This window comes from Lissotriton vulgaris, chromosome 8, assembly GCF_964263255.1.
Source record: "Lissotriton vulgaris chromosome 8, aLisVul1.2, whole genome shotgun sequence".
Classification (NCBI taxonomy): Eukaryota; Metazoa; Chordata; class Amphibia; order Caudata; family Salamandridae; genus Lissotriton; species Lissotriton vulgaris.
In genome coordinates, this window is record NC_141696.1 from 531,428,259 (window position 1) to 531,444,213 (window position 15,955).

Sequence of the window (15,955 nt, forward strand, 5' to 3'; positions counted from 1 at the left end):
CAGGAACACGTGATCAGGTAGACCACATTGCATGAGTTGCAATTAGTATGAACACGTTGCGTCCACACTTTCCCTTCTTCCAATGTCAAGGTTTTTGTAGGCTGTGTTAAATGGCAAACACTACTATCCGAGCAGGGATAATGCCCGGTGATTTTAGGGAGTCCCCACGATGTTGTTACTGATGGTGTGATATTCAGTGGATTCTCTTTTGGGCGTGTGTGGACCAGCGTATCTCTTAGACTGCGTCCCTTTTTAAAGGAAAAAAGGGGTTTTTCCCAATCCTGTACCTGCTTCATCATTGGCAGTTAAACCTCTGTCCCTACTCTCCTAACTAGAGATGGGAGGGGGGGGGGGGCACTGAAAGCTCAAGCCGGGCTTGAGCCTGAAGCCTAGCTCTGGCTCAACTCTAAATCCTGTTGGAACTTCGAGCTCATAATGAGGCGAGCTTTCATGTACTTTCTGCCAGCCATCCTCAACCTACCAAGTATGTTGTGTTCATGCAAGGGCTTCCAGCTTTGGAACTGAACCAGCCAGGTTTGAGCTTCACCATCGGCTCAACATCCTGTGGTTCTGGGAAAATCTTCGGTGTCTAAAAGGAATGATTGTGACCCTGTGCAATGCAAATGGTAATCATGTAAAGTGCTTCAATAGCCCCAGGTCAAGTTCCCATTTTTATAAAAACTGCACAAAGAGGTAAAAACAGAGCATTAACATAAAAAGGAAAGACCAATAGATAGCTGTTTAGTGGCTGATTTGTAGGAAGTGAATCAATAAAACCTGGATAAATTGCAGATACCCTATTAAATTGAATGTCCTTTGGCAAATATTTTATTTCAGCAAAACTCGTTTTTCTTCATATTGTGTTTGATTTAATAGACTAATGTTGCTCTGTAATAATCTGGACCACATACAGGATCCACTTGGCAACTCTATTGTCCCTTGGTTCACTACTGGCACGGTTATCAATATGATGACTGGGGCAGGAATGACAGGAAGTTAATGTTTAAAAACGATTGCTTTTTAATGAGTACTTTGATCTGATGTAACCCCACTGGGCACATTTACTTTATTCTTAAGTTTATCTGGCACTATCATTTACTTGGTCCTCTGATGGATCTTGAGCCTTGCCGAGAGGGGTCGGACATAGGGAATCCAATCCAGCTATCCAAGGAGGACCAGGGATTGGATAACTGATTTATAAGCTAGTAATTAGATTCATGCATATGACTCTCAATGCTACACCATACAGGTACAGAATTAATACTGCTAAGCCAAGTCTCCTGACGAAATTTAGACTAGCTAGGATCATACAAACAAATCGCTCAGGTAAAGCTATACAAAATAGTAACATCAGGATCTGTTGATCGGAGACCTCTGTTACAATCCCATCTCTCATTTAGACTATGGAAACACACAATCCATTATCGAACACCAGTTACAGAGAGACAGAAACAGGATTTATAAATGGTTAGATTTTATCAGTATCATTAGCCAGTAAATACACCTATATCGGGAATTAAGAATACCGAAAAATCAAATTCATCACTTTGGGCCGTCAATTACCAAAGTTCTTGAAGGAGAGTTCAGGGAAGGACACAGATCATATTCGCTCAAAGATTCTCTCCCATGAAGAAAGAAGTCGGAATAGCGCACACAGTGTATGCCCTGGCCAGGCGAGTCTGCAAGTTCGAAAGTCGTCTCTCAGGCTGATCGAAAGCAATCCTCATGGAAAAGATGGCAAGAAGTAGTGGGCCTCCCGATAATTTGTCCATCGGAAAATATAATTTCCCAGTTCTGGGGGGACACCTCCAGGGTTACCTCATTGGAACAGACCATTCCGTCCATTGGTCAGTCCGTGTAAAATGATTGTCTTGTAGCATTAGGAAGACCCATTTTTATGGCAAAGGGTAAAACTTATCACGTAAGCTGTGGACCTTTTCAAAATGTATAATTACAATCAATCTGCTTTCTTTAAAGGCACATGAGTGAGTTGAAAAGGACAATTTCTCACTGCAGATGTTCCCATTGTTACGAATAGTTCTGATATTTGCATGGGAACTTGTTTTCGGAAACCGTTTCATCCCACACTGCAAATGTATGAGAACAGTATTTAGTTCAAGAAAGAAAATGCAAGCCTAACGTGAATTTAGTTCAGGATATACACAATACAATTTAATCGGAATATATTTTCCATTATAAAGTTTGAACCTCTATATTCTTTCTGAAGTCTAGGTAGTTTATAAAGCATTTGAATTCCATTGCAAATTGCACATGTAGCTATGGCACATTACTGCATTTTAAAGGTACTAACATAAAATAATTTAAACATGTAAGATTAATCATTTCTAGTAATTCTGATTTCTAGTAATTCTCATCAGTACATGTATGAAGACCATTCTCTGAAAGTTTCAGTGAAATTGGAATTGACATTTACATGCAACACCATTTATTTTTCTCGGTTGGTGCACACTTTAACATGAGGAAGAATAGTATTAAAGCAATTCTTCAATAATCGTTCATAAAGTTACCTAATTTATGTTTGGTTCTGTTAGTTCTTCACATATATCATTATCTAAATAAGACTGGTTAATGAACTTCCACCACTCGCAAGTCCTCACTTTCACATTTCTGTTTCACGTTAAAAGAATAACATGGATTGATGGACACCGAGCAATTTATGTTTAGTCTAGTCTTTTCTGCATGCTTTTACCATGCAGCAACTAAGTTTCTTTTATGAACGGTTTCTCCAAACTCTTCAACGTAAATGACCACCAATTGTGCATGTTTGTCGTTTTCTTTTAAAAGGTGTCAAAATGTGGTTTTGTGTGTCCAGTAGGAATCTGTAGTTTATCTGCATCATCAATGTTGAATGTCACTGCTTCCACGTGTTAAAGAAATACACTTTTTAGAATTTTGAAGAATTTATCATATTTTACATGATGTTTGTTGTACAATATACATAGCAAACATTGTAAGGGCTCGGCTCGTGCCAGGACTCTAAGAGCCAACCCAGTCCCTTGGTCTGAGAGCCAAGCTGTTCTTCGAAGGATAACCTTTTCATTTTAAGTCTACTTTGGCTTTTCTTGACCATAAACAGAAGAAAGATAATTAACAGAAGAAAGACCCCTAAGTCGGTGGCGCGGCGTCTGTAATTTCGACATGCTGTTAATGACTGCATTTGTCAAGATCTGCATCTAGTTGTCTGATGTCAAGGGCTAGACTTAGAGCAGGTTTAAAGCATAGACATCAAGCAAGAAACCTAACTGGACACATAACAGAAAAGCAGTGTGTGGAAGGTGTGGTATGAAAATGTGTCTGGCAGTGAGGTGGGACCTGGAATGAGAGCAGATCCAGACAGGACAGGTGATTGAGAAACTGAAGGTCAAGACTGTTCAGGGCTGGTGGTTTCTATCAGCCAGGGGCTAGGTTTAGGGTTCTTGCCTATATCTTTCAAGGAACATAAGGAGCAAAGTTTTCTTTGCTGCTGTGATTGTCCTTAAACTATTAAAGCCAGAAAAAAGGTTCTAGCTTAGCTCATGAAGCCTTTGAGATTGTATTGCATAGGGATATGCATCGCTGCCACATAATGCTGCCTTTCCTAGTACATCGTCCAGTTGGTTTATTAATGATCTAGGTTATTGATATGTCTGCTGACATACTTCTAAATGAAGACGTTCAGAAAAGCCTTGAGAAGGAGGAGTTTGGGCTTAGAGTTCAAATTATAGTAGTATATTTAATAGTAGTATATTTACTCATGTTACTGTTTCTCGGACTAGGACCTTATCCCCTGTACATAATTTGCACTGTTGTACCAGTGAATGAACGCATTACGTTTAAACTTGAGTGGACAGTACTGATTTCCCCTGTAGTGAGATTGCCTATGTTGCTTTCCTTTTATTATTCTCTTTCATATATTGCTTAGTAAGTTGAAGAAAAGTCCACCCTCTTCATAATGCTCTATTGCCAAAAGTTGTTCTGTTTGGTGTCCGAGGCCTGGGCCTCCTCGCTATCTTAGACTTTGGTTGGGACTGTCATGTGTAGGAAGACCATAATTTCCCCTGGAGCTCAATTGGTACTATCCATTATCAACTTTTGGCAATGCATTTCACATCAATATATATCACTATATAAAATATCACAGAAGCAGAGGTCACAGTAGATAGAATGAAATCAGTTGTACAAAGGTTTTTGGGGGCCTGGAAACATATGGCTGCAGATTGTATGGGCAATAAGATCTCTGGGCAAGGGAGAGTGTCTGCTTAATATTAGGGCCAAATTCACAAGTTAAAAAGTCTACTTCTGGTTGGTTACTCTCAAACATTTGGAGCAGATTTTCAAAATTTTAGGCTTTCCCAAGGAATTTCATGACTACTTAAGAAGATTTGCAGTAGTCCTAGATTTCCGTTGAGTACTAGCACGTGAGACTGTCCACCATGTGAGAAAAGAAACCTGCCTAAATAAAGTTCAAATGGGCATGCACTCATGTAACTTCTATTTGTTCCTTCAGATGGTCAATATTTTCCCCATTGAAACCCAATTCCCCTCTAAGAAAACATTAAATATGGAATACTCACTCCTTCCTTATCCAGGAAAGGCGGTTCCTTGTGCCTTTGACCAAAGTACATTTACATGACAAGCTGTAGGCTCAGTGGATTACATCCACTACAGGGATCTGAGGTTGACCCCATCCTCACAGGTGTAATTCCTAGCATGTGCAGACAGCTGATTTCATCCTGCTGAGGACGAAAGAGTACCATTGACGCTGCTAACAAAAACATCAGTAATATATAGTGCCAAGAAACCAACAAACGTTTGCTTTAAAGAATTTTTTTTTAGTTTCCGGTGTGAGAAACTGTTTGCTTGTGTATATATAAATATCCATAGACGTACACATTGAAGGGGTTTCAAATTACCTCTGCAAGGTACTCTACCCAGACCCGTCCACATTCTGTTTCCAATTTGTGGATGCGCCACATCTGGCAAAATGGTGCGTTTCTGTGTTTAAGTGCACCAATGTACCAATGTATATTTTACTGAATCTTGATTATGTGAATTAAGATATGTAAGTTACGTTCTTTATGTGTATTTTGCACATTTAAGTTACAGTGGGCCAGGTATATTAAATATACTATGCGTTAAAGCGGACCTCCTTCCCTTCATTCCGCTCACCACGCCCACCCCACTAGTCAATCTACTGTTCCAAGTTGCTGTATTAACCAATTATCTTTTGACAGTATTTAGTCGTACTTCTGCGTTGCTCTGGGTAGTCCGAATCGCAATCAACTTTATTTGATCTAAATAGACAATAAAAGTACATTAAAAAATATACATTAAAATTCAATTAATATTCAACCGTGCTTTTACAATACATAAAGACAGTTCATATACAGCACTTGATTGCCCTGTCACACCCCTGTCTGTGATGTCTAAATTGTGATATTGCATATTTGAATTGAAATCAAGAGGAAAGGGAGGAGGGCAAAAATCTCAACTATGGGTCTGCTTTGTGTTCCTGCCGGTCTAGTTGCACTTCCACTTATCAAAATGTGCTAAAGGGCATGCCAGTAAACCGGCTCACCACAGATGTTGACTCCAAGAGGAATGGGTACTGGGCTAGGCCAAGGATACGGCCCAAGTTTGTGGCATAACGTGGGGACCACACCTCTGGCACCAGAGACTGTGAGCTCACACCTCAAGACGAGGAAGCAAATACAAGAAGCCATAGCCCTGTGTTGTAGAGGAGTAAGAAGGGCAACCAAGGGTGCTGGTAGTGCGATACAATAACGTGTGTAGACTAAGAAACAAATATAGGAAGCCACAGTCCTATGATGTAGAGGCAAAAAGAAGGCAACAAAGGGGAAAATGACTAAAGATGCTGGTACTGCTATGCAATAAAGTGAGGAGGTCTTAATACGGTCATCTCTTAAATACTGTTATCAAGTGCATAATCAAACGGCGCAACCAGTTCAGAACCCTTCCTGCAGACATGGTAAAATAAACATAACCGGAAGGGTGACAGATCCACACAATGGACCAACACAAAGCTACAGAATCTGAATATTGTGGGTCATTAACCATTGGATGAGCCAGCGGTAACTTCCCTGCTGAACCCTCAGGCCTCCTAATCTTAATGACCTGTCTGAGGTAGGTATTGACAGTCACAATTACTTTGTCTGAGGCTAGGCGCTAAAAGAAGTAAAGTGCTGGTGTGCAATATGTTTGGGAGTATTCAAAATTGCTTTAATAGACAATGAACTGGGTTTAGAATAAAGTCTACAAAAGAACATAACATGTAAAGTGCTTTGGGGGAAATCGAATCGCAGTGGCAGGGATCATGGTTTCAAGCCCAATTATTGCAATAAGGGTGAGCCACAAGTCGATGGAATAGGTTGAACCTGAACCTCGATAAGAGGAAATTCTGTTCCTCTGCACAGAATAGCAAATGTGGCTGCGTTCCCTCCAAGGGGGGCACCGAAATATAAGATATTATGGAGGAGATGTTCCTAACTTCATCCCACCTTGCTACCCCATGCTTTGCATAACACAAGTCCCTCAATGACCTTTTGCTGCAGGAAGAAAGGGTAAAAGGATTATTAAACAGCTCTGATCTGGACAGAGCTAATGTCCAGTCCTTAATCTTTCTCAGCCAATGTATCTCCAAGCCCCAGTCCAAAAGCAGGCAACCTTTAATGATCGCTCTGAATACCAGAGCCTCATTGGTCCAAAGTCACTGACACCGCATAAGAGGGCAGGTCCATATTTTAGTCTTCAAAGGGATTAACTCAAACTCATTAAGACAAATAACAGTGTCAGTGCATTAGGAGAGGGAGAGCAGACGTCCGCCAAACTGATTTCGTTAGTCTGAAGTCCAGCTACTTCATTAAAGTTCCAGACCCTGACCCCATAAGTAGACACACATTTCGGCAAATAGATCGCTAACTTGAACTGGTGTCTTTCCTAATTTAATGGAGTGGAGAAGTGTGGCTCAATGGTGAAGTGTGGCTCAATGGTTAGAGCGGCAGACCTTGATGCAGAACGCTGGCCAGGGACCAGGGTTCGATTCCCGCTTCGGCGGAATCGGGCTTAAATTCCTCTGACCGGATATTCTCGCCTCAGTGCCGAATCTAAGCATGGGCCCCACGCTGCAACTCTGGGCAATAGCTTGCTTAGTCTCCACAACGGCCCCCGATGCACAAGGGATGCCTGGTTTCACCATGGGATGCCCAGGAGTGGACAGCTCACAAAGAAAAGCCAGGAGGGGTTCCCTTGTGGTAGGAGTACAAGCGCCGGGATGCTTACGGGTTAGTGTTCGCGCTATACAAATACAACACATTTACATTATACAAATACAACACATTTACATTAATGGCATATCGAAAAGGACATTAATACTTCACGCAAAATCACTGTTTCTGGTTTCCGGCTGCTGGTGCCAAGACCCTGAGTTATTAAAGACCATACCCAGGTAACTGACGTTTTTCCCGGTTTGAATGGGTTTAGAATGCAAGAAAAAGTTTGGATTGGTTGCTCGTTTCAGACTACAGGACATAACGAAGGTTTTATGGATGGTAACTTTAAGATCCAACCCTTCCATGAAAACTGAGTTTGTATTGCTTCCAAGCAAACTTTGTAAGCGCCTTCTCGACTTTCTCTCCTTGGGGAAAATCAAACCTTTTACAATTTTGAGTTAGTCCAGTAGGTTAATAACATTTTCGCACACCACTGTACGCCTAAAGTTGAACATGGGGATATTGTGACCCATAATTCAATTTAGGAACAAAAGTGCCAAATAAGATAAAAAAAAAATACCAGATGTTCTAAATCTTACTGTCAGACCTATGCCTCATAAGTCACTTCAATTCCGTTTGTTGATTACTGATTTACTCGATTGGAGTGGGCTTAACGGTTAGAAGTGACCTCATGCTTATGAAGGTGTACCGTTGACATTAAGCATCATTGAGGTGACCTGATATAGCATTTGTAGTCATTCGGGAAGAGAGGGGTGTGCTTTATAGCTGGTTCTGACTCCAGACTTCCTGAACACTTGTCTCCCCTCCCACCACCCCCACCCCTGGGAGTGGAAGTGCCTCCTCTTACATCCTGTAATGGATCAATACTTATTGTTGGTTGTCGCGTGAAATTGACCTTCCCTTTTATCTCGCCTTTGGAAGTTGTTGATGTTGTCAGTGACGCTTTCTGTCTGTGATACAGAACTTGCCTATTTTTAAACCTCTTGACTACCGCTCTTAAAATATGCATTTTAACATATGGTTAAAGCATGGTTGTGATTCTTTAAAAATCAATATATAATATTATTATCCCCTTTTCTGTTTCTTCTACTGTCCCATTCGGGTCCTAAAAAAAAGAAAGCATAAATCGTTCCCCTCTTCCGTAGTCGTCCTATTCCACCTCTGCCTTTTTTGATGGCTTCGACTCTCGCATCCTCTTTTGTTTTCTGTATATCACCGTCAATCTTATCCACTGTCTTGCACCTCCATTATTTCATTGTCCCTCTCTATTCCCTCCTACACACTGTGCCCTGCATCTTTTGTTCTTCTTGCCTCCCTAAACGCTGTAACTTTCTACTCTCTCTATACTCTGTTTTCTTTACTCACTGGTAAACGATTACATTTTCTTTCTTCACTCACTGGTAAACGAACACATTTTCTCTACTTGCTTCTCTCAATAATTATAGCAGTTTTGCAATTCCCATTTATCGTTTTGTCCCACCCCCCCATATAATAGAATAGCACAGCTTATTGGCATAAAAGCTCCATACATTAAATAAATAATTTCTTTGCCAAAATCGTAGCAAGGTAAGTTTTACCTCAGTCAAGAATTCCTTCTCATTCATCCTGTGAGTTGTTTTATGCCCTCCTTTAAACTGTAGAGATGGAGTAAGTTGTAAATAATGCTCATTGATTCATTGCAAGATTAGCTATTTAAAAAGAACGTTTTGTTTACTAATTAATGTAGATAAATGTGTTAAATGATGGGTCTTTAGCCATCGTATCATTATGACGTCGGCCCCTTTTGTGGTACACGGAAACGGCGCCAGCTGGAGCAGGTAAGCGCGATGGAGCTGGGGGTGGGGATGGGGGGAGTCGACCGACAACAGAATAGGTAACATTCAATAACTAAAACCTAGCCCGTCGTATGTTGACGTACAGCCCTACCACGCTTACCTGCAACGGCCACAACTGCATGTAAAGGTTGACATTCCTATAGGAAATCTTGCTACGGGCGAGTCCCTGTGTAAGTACGACTTCTAACCCAACACTTTTTCTTTTTCAGCTGATGTAGCCCAGCAGTTCCAGTATGCCGTGAGGGTCATTGGAAGTAATTTTGCCCCAACTGTTGAAAGGGATGAGTTCCTTGTAGCTGAAAAAATCAAAAAAGAACGTAAGTTTTCTCGAATTGTGTTTTCTTTTCAGTGACTGATTTACAAAGTTTTTGTTTTAAAGTGATCACTTTTATTTGGTAGGCGGTTAGGCTAAATGTGCTAGTATTAAGTAATAGGCTTACTGTCCATGTTTGTGCCATGGCACACCTTTACCCAGGGTCGCCCTATTACAAGCAATGCCCTGCCCCAGGACAGCCGTGAACCTGTGCTGGCCCGAGGGCAGATTCATTCAGCCACTATGTTTTTCTCTTTGCAGGTGGTACCGGATTGGAATTTAAGTGGGCAGAGGTTCTCCTGCAGGCAGGTGAAAAGAGTGAATGCACTCGCCTGCAGGGGGATATCTGGTGGGTCTTTCGGGCCATCTCGATCGCCTTGCAGGGGATACCCTCAGGGGGCGTACTCTTCTGTGGTGCAGTCAGTGTGCCTCCTGACTGCCTCTATGCCTCTGTGTGCTCATCCATAATAGGGCACAGATTCAACTTGTTTCTCTCATTAGCATGGGTTTAGGCCTCATAATAATGAGGAACACTCTGGGCCGGATTCACAGAACTAACTTAAGACAAAATCCTAAACTTACTACCATTTTGGTATTCACAGACTGCACTTAACTCATGCTTAACTTAGCTGCTGTCAGTCCTCTATGATGGTGTCAAGGACATCTTGATGGAGTTTCCATAGTATGAGTGTAAATTCCAGTTAGTGCTGTGTGCTTCATTGTTTTGAACCTAAGGTATGAGCAACACCAGCAGAATCACGTCTTGATAAATGTTCAAGTGCCATTTCACAAAGCTGTAGATATAAGTGCCTCATGTTTCCAAGAGTAAAAGGGGCCTGTGGTATTGTTTGTGTGAACCATTACCAACTTTGACCTGACAGTCTTAAGCTTCAGCAAATTTGACAAGGCGTGTAGTAGGTCCCATTAAGTCTTTATAGAAAGAGCCGCATATTGTACCCCACTTGAACTCTGAGCTATTCATGACTACCGACTGCTGCTCTGGTAGGTGGAAGGGTAACCCAAACAGAATGAGACCCGTGCCCATCATATCTGTGCTGGATGGATAAATGGATGGAGTTGACCATCTTTTACTTTCTGTTAAGCAACTTGTGTCAGCTTTCCAACAAGTGAGTTGCTGCAAGTATGCATGATCGTTTTACAGGGGAAACCACCAGGGTGAAAGCACCTTTTTCTGTAACGGACACCTAGGATCCTGAGTTGCTCCGAGCCGCCACCGATGACATCCGAGCCCTGATGGACAACGGAGAAACAGCGGCCCTCATCCTCCTAGACCTCTCCGCGGCATTCGACACTGTCTGCCACCGCACCCTAGTACAGCGCCTCAGCAACGTCGGAATCCAGGACAAGGCGCTGGAATGGATCATCTACTTCCTCGGCGGAAGAACACAGAGTCCGTCTATCACCGTACAAGTCAGAGGCCACCGAAGTCATCTGCGGCGTCCCTCAAGGATCCTCTCTGAGCCCCACCCTCTTCAACGTCTACATGAGCCCCCTCGCGGCCATCGCACGCCAGCACAACCTCAACATAATCTCCTACGCCGACGACACCCAGCTGATCCTCTCCCTGACCAACGACCCCGCCGCCGCCAGAGCCAACCTGCACGAAGGGATGAAAGAGGTAGCCGAGTGGATGACGACCAGCCGCCTGAAACTGAACTCGGACAAGACGGAGGTCCTCATCCTGGGCTCCTCACCCTCCGCCTGGGACGACTCCTGGTGGCTTCCCGCCCTGGGCACCGCACCCAAACCGACAGACCATGCACGCAACCTGGGCTTCATCCTGGACTCCTCCCTCTCCATGACCAGGCAAGTCAACAACGTCTCCTCGGCGTGCTTCAACATCCTTCGCATGCTACGGAAGATCTTCTGGTGGATCCCCACCGAGACCAGGAAGACCGTCACCCAGGCCCTCGTCACCAGCCGACTGGACTACGGCAACGCCCTCTACGCCGGTACCACCGCCAAGCTCCAGAAGAGACTCCAGCGGATCCAGAATGCCTCAGCCAGACTCATCCTCGACATCCCACGAACCAGCCACATCTCCGGACATCTAAGAGACCTTCACTGGCTCCCCGTCAACAAAAGAATCACCTTCCGCCTCCTCACCCACGCACACAAAGCCCTACACGACCAAGGCCCGAGCTACCTCAACAGCCGAGTCAACTTCTACGCTCCCAAACGCCACCTCCGATCAGCCAACCACGCCCTCGCCGACGTCCCCCGCATCCGAAGAGCGACTACAGGAGGAAGGTCCTTCTCCTACCTGGCCGCCAAGACCTGGAACTCCCTCCCGACCGACCTGCGCCGGACCCAAGACCACCTCTCCTTCAGGAAGAAGCTGAAGACCTGGCTGTTCGAGCAGTAGCGGCACCCCCCCCCCCCCCCAGCGCCTTGAGACCCTACGGGTATGTAGCGCGCTCTATAAATGTCATTGATTGATTGATATGTTTTACAGGTGAGGGAAGGCTTTAGAGGGGCTTCTTTTAGGTCAGATAATCAACATACAAAAGTTGATAAGGGGAATGCTTGAAAATAGTCTAAACCGCTGACAATCAATCTGAGAAGCATTCCAACCCACTGTTTTTCTCTGGCCGTTCAGGTTTGATAGCAGCGCCTTCTACTCGTATTCTTGATTTCCTCCAATAAAATGTAGGCACTTCCTGTGATCCTGCAGGGCAGGCACCTTACATACCACATACCACATACACACATACATAATTACAAAATAAGCCTCCTGCAGGTTCATGGAGCACATCGTTTCCATTTCTAGATAGCTGCCAGAATTTTGGAGAAAGAGAGGAGATGACGTACATGAAACAGATCTCGGATGGAGTAGGGCGTTCCACCCTTTTTCCTTAAAAGTAAATGGTAGATGAGTATCTGGCAGCACAGACTCTCATACTCCCAGAGTAACCTGTGGGCCTCCAACACTGGGTTCAAAGCTGCTGAATTATGCAGAGGTGATCTAGATGGAGAATATTCTTTATTCCTCCACTCCAACTATATCATACAAATGACAGGTCTTGGGGGTTGGATGTGTTTTTTGTCCAGTGGAGCTAGTGGTTAAAAGGCTGTCTGTGAGAAGAAGCCCTTTTTGCAGGCTCACCCCCACTTATTTCCCTACGTTTGCTGGATTTAATACTGGGCTAATGCCTCTGTAGAGTATTGGGACCTGCTAACCAGGCGCCAGTGCTCTAACCCTTAAAATTATATGTGCAATTGAGTGTGCCCCCAATTGGCATAAGTTTACTTACTTTTAAGTCCCTAGTATATGGCACATAGGGCCTGTCAATGAATTGTTCCTCGTGGACTGAAGCACTTATTGTGCCAACACAAGTGTAACAAAGTAAAGCACGAGTCCCCTGCTGCCATTTCAGACTGGCAGTGTTTTTCTAAACTCCTCCTTCAACTTTGCCATTTACACCCTTGGCAAAGGCCGACCCTTTCTTTTTAGTATTGGTCACATCAAGGGTATGTCTAACACGCCTAAAGGCAGTGTGCATTATATTAAAAAGGAGATGGGTCTTGATGACTTCACATGTCCTGACAGTAAAAAGCAACCCTGCATGAATGTTTTTACTGTAGCAAGGCTATTAGCCCTGTTGGCTAGTATGACGTTACATGCTGACAACTCCGCTGTGGTAGCTTCCAGATGGAACTGCTAAATCTGATACTTTAAGGTATCAATAGACTTATTGTAATAAACCCATTTTTTGCCCAAGTCGATTGTAATGTAAATATTTTACAAATAGCAACTTTAGAAAGTTTCCATTGTTGTCCAGGTTTTCCAGTGGCTGGTCTCTATTGCAAACAGCTGCTGTCCTCCAGGCAGCCTACTAGCTTTCTGAGGAGAGGTTTGAACGACTCTCAGGGAGAGGAAAAAACGACCTGCTGAAGGAAGAGGTATGACCTCCTGGCAGGATGACCAGAGTGGGTGGTAGCCCACGAGGCGAGCTTTAGAGGGGAAAGCCAGCTTTGACAGACAAAGGGTAGTGCCGCCTTTGACGGACAAATGTTAGCCTCACTAAGAAGAGGCTGCTTTTTTGTTTAGGTAGAAAGGTTTGCATCTCTGGCAGGGAAGGAAGGCCCATGCCAAACGTTTTTTTCAAGGGTAGTGTAGCCCACCTTTGGGTTTGGGTAGGGAGCTACACACACCAAAATAAGAGTATCACATTGTTGCTTTTGGGCAGAATAGTGCCCTCTGGGAAAGCTAGATGCTACACTTCGCAGGAAGTAGTCATCAGGCAGGATGAGACCCATTATCTAGTTAGTCACCACCATCTCCCAAACTCCTAGTGGGAATAAAAGTGGCACCCCTGGCACCCAGACCTCCGATCACTACTGTCTTGGAAAGAAGCCCAAAGAAGGACTGCCCTCCTGCTCCCTGCACCCAGCAGAGGGATGCTTCACTAAAGACTAAACTGCACCTGATGATTGGCTGAGAGTTCTGTGTTTGTGGTACCCCAGTCATTGAAAAGATGCCCTCGGTTGTCAGACCGAAGGAGTGATCCCAAGAGTAAGTTGGCTGACTTCCTGTTACGGCCAAAGGACATAAAGCTGAGAAGCCTGCAACCTTGAGAGTCCAGCACCCAAAAACCTGTTCGCTGGTGAAAGCTGCGGTGCATCCTGGGAGTCTCCTGACCCTCATGAGGGTACCTTCCGTTTCCTGGACATGTGAGGCCGTCAGAATGTCCTAAGGTTTCCCTGCAAAGAAGTTATTGTCCTTTAAAGGAAATCGCTAGGTTTGCTGTAACCGAAGACAGTGGCAACTGGGCCTGTGCTTAACTTCACCTGGACCCCGTGAGAAAATGATCCTGGAGGTCAAAGACATCCTCTGAGGCTCTAGGACCAAACAGTGGCTACAGGAGTACCCACAACACTGCTCGCCATGTTCACCATCCACCAGCATCATGGGTCCGTGCATCAGGACCACTCCATTAACTTCAGTAGCTGTCCTGCCTCAGGGTTTGAACTGGCAGGCGACTGCTAAAAGTGATAGGTAATTTTTCCCCGGACCTAGTTGATCTCTATTGCTGGCTCCCTATCGGCCCTTCCACAAGTGACTTGATAGCAGTTTTCAACTTGCTTCTCTTGTCTAACCTTATGTTGCTTTTGCGGTCGATTACAAGGATTTAATGCATGGAGTGAAATAGCAGTGATTTATTGTTTCCTCTAAAATTCATATCCCCGTATCCCTCCAATAGATTTTTGTTGTTCAGGTGTGTATTAAAGATAAAAATATAACTTAGTTTTATAACTTGGTGTCAGTTTTTCATTGGGTTGTGTTCTTCCTATTTGCTGTTATGGTACTTAATGCTATACACTTGTTTCTTTGATAAAGTCTGACTGCTCTGTGACACAGCTACCCAGGTTTGAGGTAAGGTTTTACAAACAAACCTGACGGAACCTGATACTAAATTGTGTCCTGGTTACACAGTGAGGTAGCGCAACCACACCATAATCCACTTTCTCACATTGGTGTACAACGGTGGGATCGAAAAAAATCTTGTGTTTCACAGTACCACTCAGCTAATAAGTTAGAAAATCTAAAATTCCTCCAAATTGACATGACAAAAGTATTTTTGAGTGTTACCAATCAGATTTGCTTAATTTGCTCATTCTTTTAAGTCTCTAATGTACTTTTTCCAAAGTTACCAAACTTGAAAAAGCTGGAAAATGTTTTTAAAAGTTTGCAGAAGTTGTTGAGAAGTTCAGGAAAAATGGAAATCCATTTGGCTACACTGTCAACACCCTAATCAACAAGTTGAGGGCTTTGTGTAAGGGCAGAAAGATCAACTTGGTCTCTGTAGCCAAGAAAGAAGATTTAGAGAAGATTCTCGGGCCTGGGAGAAAGTTTGCAGAGCAAAAGCTCCACTAGAGGAAGAGAGTACCTCAGACAGTGGGGAAGAGGATGGCGAACGACAGGTCATCAGCAGAAAGGGTGGGGTTACCACACCCCGAACACCCAGCCCTCGTTATCGGTAACAGGGCCCCTTCAAAATCTGACAGTGAAAGGAGCTTGACTCTCAAAAGGAGACTGGCCCTGAAGGAGAGGGGACTGCGCTGGTGGAGACTTTAGTTGGCCCTACAGCCTAGCAGTCCAGCAGGAATGGTGGTAGTGAAAATGTGAATGAGGTATCCGCATGGGGTGCCTGTTACCCAAGGTTGCGCAAAGGAATTATGCCGAAGTTTGTAGAAAGGGATGACATTGACAAGTGGCTATCAACCTTTGAGAGGGCTCTTAGGATGAGGAGGGTGGGTGCCCAACAAAGGGGGTCCTTGCTGTGGGAGCTATTACATGTGGTGGAGAGCGATCGGCTTTTGAACCTAGAAGATGAGGTAGCAGTCATGGAAGGGAAAGGGAGTAGCAAGCCTACAAGAGACCTCTTCAGAGTCCCAGAACCCTACAGAGGGGGATCAATACCCAACCCACATCTGGCAAACAGAGTAGTGGAGATCCATGGGTAAAGAAGCCCTTTCAGTAGGGTAGGTGTTTTGATTGCCTGCAGCCAGGACACCAGTATGGGTATGCTACA

General features: G+C 44.0%; 1 protein-coding gene across 1 annotated transcript in view; it reads left to right on the plus strand.

The window, feature by feature from the left end:
* Positions 1-15,955, plus strand: part of TUBGCP3 (tubulin gamma complex component 3) — a 418,028-nt gene that overhangs the window by 74,151 nt on the left and 327,922 nt on the right. The window contains exon 2 of the mRNA XM_086934339.1: positions 9,295-9,402. Within this exon, the coding sequence (XP_086790465.1) occupies positions 9,295-9,402 (108 nt within the window). The remainder of the gene's footprint in view (positions 1-9,294; positions 9,403-15,955) is intronic.